Source organism: Vanellus vanellus, assembly GCF_965231255.1.
Source record: "Vanellus vanellus genome assembly, chromosome: 2".
NCBI classification, from domain to species: Eukaryota; Metazoa; Chordata; class Aves; order Charadriiformes; family Charadriidae; genus Vanellus; species Vanellus vanellus.
The window spans coordinates 21322900-21333417 of NC_138906.1; the positions used below are offsets into that span (position 1 = coordinate 21322900).

At 49.1% G+C, this 10518-nt stretch overlaps 1 protein-coding gene across 1 annotated transcript; it reads left to right on the forward strand.

Moving 5' to 3' along the window:
• Window positions 1-7694: 7694 nt before the first annotated feature.
• Window positions 7695-10217, forward strand: SKIDA1 (SKI/DACH domain containing 1; the record flags this gene model as incomplete). Its single annotated transcript, XM_082499298.1, has 1 exon — window positions 7695-10217. The coding sequence occupies one exon, from the start codon at window positions 7695-7697 to the stop codon at window positions 10215-10217; it is 2523 nt and encodes an 840-aa protein (XP_082355424.1).
• Window positions 10218-10518: the final 301 nt, after the last annotated feature.

Genomic DNA, 10518 nt, shown 5'->3' on the forward strand with positions numbered 1-10518 from the left:
GGGGACGGGACAGGGCCCCGGCCTCGGCGCTCTTTGTAACGGTGCGCCGGCGAGGCCCCGCGCGCGCCCCAGCCCGCTCCGCGCAGCCCGAGCGACGGCGGTGTTTTGTTTGCACACACAGCCCCACCCCCACCCGCTCTTTGCTCTTTGATGCAATTGATTTGATTCGCAAATAATTACAGATTTTATTTTCTTCCCCCTCCCTTCCCCCCCCCCCCCCCCCCCCCCCCGCCTCCTAACCTCCGCTTCCTCTCTCGCCACCTCGCCGGTTACCAGGGAGATCCGTCCTTCCCGGCAGCGCCGGTCCGGGCGCCCGCCCGCGGCTCCCCGCATACCCAAGTCCCCGGCCCGGGACGGGCTCGCCCCGCTCCCGCCGGCCGCGGTTCGCTCTGGCGAGGACTCTCCGGTGAGTTCAGAGCCATGGAACCGGCAACTTCTGCTGGCAGCGGGCACCGCGGCTGCGGCGGGCTCCGGCGGTAAACGCGGGGGGGTGGGGGGAGAAGGTGGCGGTGGTGGGCATGTATTTAATCGCTCCGCACTTTCTCGCCGTCCCTTACACCCCCGCCACCGCCGCCCCCAGCCTCGAAACGTAAAGTTTAAGCGAGCCCCGCCGCCAGCCCTCCGCAGCGAGGCTCAAACCGGGGAGGAAAACGTGAAATGTTCACACGGAGAAGTGGTTCCCTTTGTTCTTTCATTGTTTCTACCCGAAGTGGCGGATACAAGGACAAACGCTTACCTTCTCTCCTTTTTGCTCGAAAACACACACGTTCCCATCAACTGTAAAATGCACGGTCCACCTTGGAAGCGACTACAAAATGTCGGGAGAGTTTGTATTCCATTCTTTTCGCTCTCCGCTCTTTTTAGCGTAAGATTAAGTTGCCGAGCACGTTGTTGCAAGCTGTAGCCCCCCGCCTTAGTGAATGGTCACGTTTAGGACCTCCAAGTCCATCCTAATTCTGCCTGTAGAATTGAGGGTATTGGAGGTCTAAACTTTCAAAAGGAAAAGGGCCTGCGTATATCTAGCAGACCTGAAAACGCATTCAGTTCCTCACTCACTTCCACAACACGGATATAAACATTTCACCTCAGACAACTCAATGAAATATACATTTTAAAGCTTGAATGTAGAAAAGCTGTTGCCTCAGCGGAGAGAAGCTGAGAGCAAACTGGCCTGAAGAAAATCTACTTCAGTGTGCTCTGCAGCGGGAATCGTTTATCTCTGGAGTTTAAAACAAACAAATAAATAAGAGCATCATATAGAAATATTAAGCATAAAGTTTAATGGGAAACAACCTCCGAGAGGAACGTGCTACCAGGGGAGTGGAGAATCACAGGCTCTTTAAAGTGTCCCTTTCTTGCAAAAAATTACTGCTTTTCATTTCCCTCCCCCCGTGTGACCAAGGCAGGGGAGAGGAACCCGTTTTCTGCTCTCTTTGTAGTCCGGTTGGTGTTTCGCACCCAGCCACACAGGCAATTCCCCCCAAACCTTGCTTTAATCTGATTATGATGAGATTTGCTGATACAATGAATATTTGAAATGATCCTTGTGTTTTAGGGAGCGGGATGCATTTTCAGGCTCCCGTTTCCAGGGCTCCCCGCGGCAGACGGGAGAGGGGCGGTGGGGAGACCCCTGCTCCCCCGGGGGAGGGGAGGGGAGGGGAGGGAGAGAGGGGGGAGCAGCCCCCTCCTCCAGCGCCCAAGGGCGACACGGATTAATTCAGCCCAACTCCCCCGGCCAGTGGTTGGAGCGGGGGCCTTAAGTGCCCCCACTCCTCCCCTCCCCCCCCGCATCATCACGCCTTTGCCAATTGAAAAATAAACAAATAAATAAATTATATAAAAAAAAAAAAAAGAGGATGCAGGCAACCCAAGTAATTGTGGGACCGGCAGTGCGTGTTGTCTCCCCCTCCTCCTCCTCCCCCTCCTCCCGATGAGTCCTTAATAGCAAACTGGAAGGCCGGTTTATTTCATAGGGCCATATTACAACCAACAAGGTAATAGGGAGTCGTGGGGGAAGTGGGATGGAGGGAGGGAAAGAGGAAAGAGAGAGAGAGAGAGAGAGAGAGAGAAAGAGAAGAGAGAAAGAGAGAAAGAGAGAGAGAGAGAGAGAGAGAGAGAGAGAAGCTTTTCTTTGATAGCGTTTAATTGGAATTGAAACATTCTGGGGCTGTAAACATTCTTTATTTATTCAGCACACATAAGCGGGCATTGTTTTATCACCATCATAATTACGGTGTCCTTTAAACTCACTGATAGCAAAGGAGATAAGGGAATGCGCCTGTAGCTCCAGATCAAATCGCTGGCTCTCCCCTCTCCCCAGGTCACCAGGATCCACACGGTCCTTGGAGATGAGGAGCGCCGGAAGATTGTGGCCTGGCCATCCCTTACGTCATGAAAGTGATTTGTACCACATTGCTAATTTGGTGCAATTCATAACCTCCTGATCTCCTACGTTTGCAACCGCTTTTCAGTTTGCAGGGTGTTTTTTAAGATGTAGTTCCCCAGTGTAGAAATTAAGAGCAATCACCTATGTGCAGGAGAGGATCTTATTTCCCAATGTTTGTTGCTTTACCTTTGTCTAATTAAAAATGCAAACTTTTAGGATCCTTTCAGAACAAAGCCTCACCAAATCCCCTTTACGTCCAAGGATTTGCAAATTTATAAAGGCTGCATTGAATTCAGCATGGGTCAAGGGGCAAAAAAAGGGTAGAAGGTCACTGCATTTTGATTATGGGTCAGTAAACAACATGGCATGTAGTATGTGTCCAGAAACTCCTGCTAAAAAGTATTTTAAAACTAACAGGAGTACCAAACTCAAGAAATAGTCTCAGCCCGTGGTGATTATAAATTGCACAAAATTCTAGTGTGCAAGTGACACCCCACCCCCCACGGAAAAAACACAACTTAAAAAGCACTTAGCAGAACTCTGCATTGCTGCTTTGTTTACAAAAAAAAAAAAAAAAAAAAAAAAAGGCGGGGGGGGGAACCCAACGCTGAAACTCCTAGGCATAAGAGTGTTAGACAGATTATGATTTTTTTTCAGACTGATGGTTGGCATTTCTTTGTCCTACACATTTAGGACATTTGATTATACATTCTGATTTGTTGTCATACTAAAATTCATGGCAAATTTTAGGTACTACAGTCACATTTGGCTGACTTTAAAATAGCAGAAGGATCCTATTATACTGTTCTTTGACCCTATTATATTTACGTTACTGGACTCTTTGTGATAGCCCCTAGCTGCTTTCTGTGTCCTCCTTGAGCAAAATATGTCCAGCAATATCTAAAAGCAAGGTATAGGGTTAGAAAACAAGTTCTCATTCGAAATATATATTTCTGCCCAGCATCATGAAAGCAAAAGGTTTATTTAATGCTTGTCAATACCTGAAGACATGGTCCAGCACTTAACAAATAATAATAAATAATAATAATGCTCTAATAATGTGGCAATCCTAGTGTGAAAATGCATATGACCTCTTAGGTTTTCCCGAAGATTTTCAAAAGAATTCTCCCCATTAGTACAACTACTGGTGGACATCGCTGTTGCATTTCCCAACGAAACGTTTAAAAGACTGTAAATGGTGTGTGCGTTACTTCATTGCAGAAGGAAGAGGTCAGGCTGAATTGCACTGGTATTTAAACATAATCATACTATGAAAATAAATCAAAACATCACGTAAAAGGAGTATTTTAAATGTTACACACATTTTCTTTCTGGAACGACGTGTTTAAGCACTTCCCCGTGAGCATATATATTTTAGCACAAGTTTACAAAAATGAAAGTATACGATTTCCAATAAATGGGAATAGGTCTACAGCGAGGTATTATGAATATTATTTTGCTCTTTCTTTTCTAATGAGGTTTATCCTTCGGCCAGACAGCTTCAAGACTGAAACACTACTGCCTATAGAGTGTAGATTGCAGATTGCACGCTACTCAACGTGAAAAGGAGCATGTTTGATTGATAGTCTCTGTGTGTGTGCGCCTATACACACAACTCTCTGTAGTTGCATGTATATGTATTTGGCAAAACCGGGCATCTCTGGGCGTCCTTATCGTAAGAAATGTGAGACAAACATCCAGCCCTTTAATCATGTTCATCTTTGATCACCAGCAAGGGTGACACAGTCCACAAAATTAACAAAGAAACTCCCTTGCTTTTGAGAGATAGCTACATATACATCTGGGGCTGCACACACATGCACGACGTACACACGGACACACGAACACGCAAGCACACACCCTGGCTCCCCGTAAGTAAATTATTGCATAACTTTTCACGTAATTGATACCAGACACCTTTAATTTTTCATGTTCATTCTTTTGGCCAGCTTTCGCATTAACAATCTAAGCCGTAAATGTTGGTGGCTATTGATCGCAGTCCCCTGTGTGCGTGCAAATCCATTTTCAAGTCCCCTGCCTTTAATGTGCGTGTGCGTGTGCAAGGGGCCTCCGCCGGCTCTTTAGGAGGATCTCCCTCCAGCCTGCTTGAAGACGACCCCGGATACACAAAGTGTGCTGATGGCCAAGGGAAAGCGCGCACACACACACACTCACACACACACAAACAATCCCCCCCAAACAAACGATGGAGAAGTAGAGAAAGAGGGGTGAGATGCGGAGAAAGATATGCAGCCGAAAGCGGGTGTAAGTATACGGTGGGGATGTGTAGGTTGGGCGTGTGACATTTCCCCAAGACTTCTGGTGGCTTTGCTGCCTGTCGACATTTGGCTCTGCCACGACCCCGCGCTCATGGCCGCACCTTTGGGGGAAACCGAGGTTTGCCGAAGAGCCGCCACCAGTTTTAACCGTTTGGTAGCGCCGGAATCGAACCGACCAAAATAACGCATTTTTTAAATAGTTGCCGAATCCCACTGCCAGGCTGTCACCGGCGCGACGTGGAGGCGGGTGCGTGTGCCCGCGGCTCCCTGCGTGCGAACACACGCGTGGATTTACTCGGGGAGCCAACACAGCTGAACTACCTGGCGAATAAAGGACTTCTCGACCCACGGGGGCTTTTGGTAGCCTCTTCTGAGCGGCTTTCTCGGAGTTTACTGTTCCTTTACTGTTGACTCCATAGCCTTAACCTTAAAGCAGGGGGAGGAGAGCAGCGGGGAGGGGGTGGGGGTGTTGGCAGCATATAAGTACATCAGGAGGAATTTTTAAACGACCTTATTGTCTCTAGCTCTAGAAAGGCTCCGATGATTTCTTTTTAGCTCCAGCAGCTGTTTTCTCTCGAAACTTTGCTTTCAGCCCCGGCGTAGAGCGGGGCTGCCTCTCACAGGAGAGGAAGGCGAGGCTGGGGGGGATCCAGATGCGAGGCGAGGAGGGGAGGCGAACTCGGCGGATGGTCTGAGCCGTGCCGAGGCATTGTTCACCGCTGCCTCTCGGTTACGTTTAAAGGCTGAAATATCACGAGATCCACTCAATGATCCTTTTCTAATTCGAGGGACAAAATGTAATTTGCCGTAGCTCTGCTCGCTCGGATGGGAATCCTATCCCTGGGTTTCAAAGGGAAGAACTAGGCATCGCGGTTCGCACACACATGGATTAAGTTGAACAGCGGCGATTACATCTGCGCTGAGAGCAACAGTAGTCCAGGGCTGACTTTTCCAATCTCAGCCCTCTGAGTTAGAGGCTCCCTTGAATAGACTTCCTCCACTCCCGGATGCACTTCTCCAAATTCCCACTTCTCTCTAGAATTCCTGCGAATTTGGGGGCTCGCCTGCATTTCGCCTTGGCGTGCAAAGCTGCTTTTTTTACAGAGCGATTATGCTCTTTATTTTAGCTGTACCTGACGGGGTAACACGAACTCCACGCACCATATTGCCAATACGCGGAGCGGATATTGACGTTCGGGACTGAAGATTTTCAAATTTTTTAAAATTTTGTTTTCTCCTCTGTCGATTTTTTTTTTCAAGTTCCAGAAATATGAGATGTCTCACTAATCTCGCGGATCTGTCTAATTCTGGATGTGCGGTGATACATAAAAGTGCTCGTGTTTGTATCCAGCGGAACACTGGACGCACAGCAGAGATTGGTGATTTTTTTTTTTTTTTTTTTTTTTTTTTTTTGCAGCGCCTAACGTGCAAACCGCAAGCAGCATCACTTTAACGTGACAAGGGAGAGGCATGCAGCTATCGCAACATTTGCGAAACCCTCGGTCCTGACACTCGACTAATTTAACGTTCCTAAGAAGAGGTTAAACCTTCATGCTGCTTCTTCAAATTGATTTTAAGGGGCTGCTATAAATGGAACATCAAAAAGCTGCGGCAGGGCTACTCCGAGCGGAATATGCAAACTGCGAGCCAGAAGCATCCTAGCCCGTTGCAATATCGCAGATTGTGTGTGCCAGCACTTTTTTGTTATTACGTAAAGCCTCTTGGAAGCACCTTGGATATTTTACATTCTCCTTTCTCTGCTGGAAGCAATCAGCGCGCAGGAATCCTGACGTGGGCTCTGGGACTATAGGACATTCCAGCTCGTGATCCAGCACGGTTAATTGTGAAAAGTGTATACATTTCTGGCTTATCTATGCTTTGTTATGGGTCTGACGTGAGCCCACGTCCTCCTCCTCCCCTCTCCTGCAATATTTCGGGCAGAATTTCAGTTAAAAGTGTTACAGTATCACGGTGCGGGAACCCGCGATATTCAGACAGCAAAATAACCTTAGTTCCCGGCTGTAAAAAGCTAATTAAGCAGAAGAGGAAAATGAAGAGAAACTCGAAAATGTAAGTATTCCCTCTCGTTAACAACCGAGCATTTAACTTTGGAGCCTCAGCAAGGGAAATACCAGGCTGTTCTGCACGTTTTCGCTGAGCTTCATTTTCCACACAATGCAGAATAAAATGCTAGTTTAAAGCGGCTACGTTACCGAAGGATTTTCCATCGCCACGATCAGACTTATGTCCTTTAAATTCACGGCATGCACAAAAGAGCAACGTTTGTCCAAAATAGGCTAAAAATACACGAAACGATAGGGGAAAAAGCATGCAAATCCTTCCTCGGAAGCTAGCGACGAAGAAGTCTGAGAGGTCTGAGTGTGTTTGAGCTCGGATTGTTTAATAGAAAGATTTATATACTAACTGTATTATTTACTTTGGGAGGGGAGGTGGCAGTATAAGGGTATGCTAATTAGTGGGAGATTTTTTGGGGGAAGGGGTGGAATATCAATTTTTATTGCATCACCTGTCAGGAGTGTCCAATCAGCGTTGGCTTTAGGGGAATTAATTGATGAAGGTGTCTCCGGACGAGCTCACTTCACTCTGTCATTTTATTTGTAGCTAAAGCAGCGGCGGGAATAGCAGCTGCATTTCTTTTCTCTTCCTCCCTTCACATTCCATTATCATAGTTTCCAATGGAAAAGCAGGGAATGAAAGGGAACAGGTACTGATCTTCAGCAGCAACTTAGAGAAACACTTTGGCAAACCTGATTTTTAAGATTACATATTGATTGTAGCCTCACGGTATTTTTTTAATTTTTTTTTTTTTAATTTTGTCTAAAGTTTGGCACTTCATTCACCAGGAATAACAGCCTTTGTTATATTTTATTAGCAGGATGCCTTGAGACAAATACAGCATCTGGCTGAGGATTGTGTGTGTGTGGCTTTTTCTTTTTTTTTTCCTTTTTTTTTTTTTTTTCATCTCTCTCTCTCTCTCTACAAATGCTGGGAATAATTTAATTCACGAAATGGGAGACCTGAAGTCGGGTTTTGAAGAGGTGGATGGCGTGAGGCTCGGCTACCTCATCATTAAAGGAAAGCAAATGTTTGCACTCTCCCAGGTTTTTACAGACCTGCTCAAAAACATCCCGCGAACTACCGTGCACAAGCGAATGGATCATTTAAAAGTAAAAAAGCATCACTGCGACCTGGAGGAGTTGAGGAAACTCAAAGCCATCAACTCCATCGCTTTCCACGCTGCCAAATGCACCCTGATCTCCAGAGAGGACGTGGAAGCCCTTTACACATCCTGCAAAACCGAACGGGTCCTTAAGACGAAACGGAGGAAAATAAGCCGGGCGCTGTCAACCACCGACCTCCGGCCGGAGCTCGCACCCACCGACCCCTTCTCCGGCTTCTGGAAGGAGAACAAACTTTGGCTGGGTTTGAATGACTCTCCCCGGCCCCTGCTGCCCATTCGGAGGAAAGCTTTGCGTCCGGGGGACACAGCCTTGCTACCGGCCTCTCATCTACCTCACATTTTTAGTAAATACACTGGCCACAGCTACCCAGAAATCGCTCGGGCGCCTTGCAAACCCCCCGTAAACTATGAAACGCCGCCGGCGGCGGGCGGCTGCGCTCCCCTCCGCGCCCGCCGCCCGCCCGCCGCCCGCCCCCCGCCCGCCGCCGCCGTCGCTCGGCCGCGGCTCCCGGCCGCCGGCCCCCCGCCCCTGCCCGCCCGCTGCCGCCGCCGCCGCCGCCACGGGGCGGCCGCCGCCGCCGGCCCGCTGGGCCCCCCCGGCGGCGCCCGCCGGCCCCTGGCCGCGCCGAGGCCTTGCCGGCCCCGCGGCGCCCCGCGGTTGCCACTGCCGCTGCCCCGCGGCTTCGGGCCGCCGCCGCCGCCGCCCGCCTTCCCCGAGAGCGGCAGCAGCGACTCGGAATCCAGCTGCTGCTCCGGCCGCGCCGCCCACGACTCGGACTGCGGCTCCAGCCTCTCCAGCTCCAGCGAAGGCAGCTCGGAGGAGGAGGACGAGGAGGAGGAGGAGGACGAGGAGGGCAGCGGCGCCTCGGACTCCAGCGAGGGCAGCTCGGAGGAGGAGGAGGAGGAGGAGGAGGAAGAGGAGGAGGAAGAGGAGGAGGAGGAGGAGGACAGCACCTCGGACTCCGACTCCAGCTCGGTCTCCAGCCAGGTCTCGGTGCAGAGCATCCGCTTCAGGCGCACCAGCTTCTGCAGCCCGCCCGGCGTGGTCCACGCCAACTTCTTGTACCATCTGGCGGCCGCCGCCGCCCCCCGGCCCCCGGCCCCGGCCCCGGCCCCGGTGGAGCCCGGCGGGCTGCCCGCCCTCCGCGGCACTCCCGGTGGAGTCAAGCCGGAGCTGCCGGAGGAGTGGGGCCGCGCCGGTTGGGCTCCCGCCGCCCCGGCGCTGCGCTGCTCCGGCGGCCTGGGGAGCTGCTTCGCGGAGATAAGAGATGATAGGGTATCCGAGATCACATTCCCACACTCTGAATTTTCCAATAATGCCAAGAGTACTGACCTAACAATTAACTGTGTTGCAAAGGGGGCCTCTTCACCTAGCCCAAAGACAAACAATGCATTTCCACAACAAAGAATACTCAGAGAGGCAAGGAAATGCCTTCAAGCAACTACTACACACCGTGCAGATAACAATACAATAGCTGCTAGGTTCTTAAATAATGATTTTTCATCAGCGGCAGCAAATTCAGAGAAAGATTCCAAAATCCCTCATTGTATTGAATTTGCCACGGATTTGCCCTCTTTACAAACTGATCCTGAGGAGGATGCTGCTTCTCCAGGGGCAGCAGCAGCAGCTGAGCTCCAGTGCACTGATACAGGCAATAAGGCATTGCCATTCCTGCACAGCATTAAAATCAAAATAGAGGACAGCAGTGCGAACGACGAGTATGAGCCTGACCTTACAACACATAAGCTAAAGTGTGAGTGCAATGATACTAAGGATGAGTTTTACGGTGTGACTGAGAGTAATAACCAGGACGCTTTATTAACAACCAAGGAAGATTCTGCATGCACTGAGAAAGAAACCACTTCCTTTAACCCGCTGACTCAGAGTCAGGTCCTCTCATGCACTTTAGGTACTCCAAAACCTGAGGATGGGGAGTATAAATTTGGAGCAAGGGTGAGAAAAAATTACAGGACACTGGTTTTGGGAAAGCGACCTGTACTGCAGACTCCTCCAGTCAAACCAAATTTGAAATCAGCTCGAAGCCCACGTCCTACAGGTAAAATCGAGACACATGAAGGAACACTGGATGATTTTACAGTTAACAATAGACGCAAAAGGGTAGCCAGCAATGTAGCATCAGCAGTGAAAAGGCCATTTAATTTCATGGCAAATTTTCCCTGTCCACCATCACTAATTATTGGCAATGATGGGGATTTGTTGCCAGCTTATTCCTTAAACACCACTAAGGATTCCCAACCACCTCACAAGGCCCATCCTGTATGGAAATGGCAGCTGGGCGGTTCTGCAATACCTCTTCCACCTAGCCACAAATTCAGGAAATTTAATTAATAAAATAGTTTGGAAAATATTTTCTTGAACCACCTTTAACTTTCTTACGTTTTTTAAACTCTGCAGGATGGTTTGTACAAGCCCATTAATGCTATACACACTTTTGGAATCCTGTTTTATCACATTGTGAAGACAGAAACCGGATTACTATTTTCTTTACCATTACAACAGTGTTTTTTTGTTTTGGTTTGGTTTTTTTTTTTTTTGGTTTTTTTTTTTGGTTCTGTTGCATTTGGGTTGTGGTTTTTTTTGGTACATTCCACAGAGTACTTCAGGCTAAAGACTCAAGTTAAACTCAGTT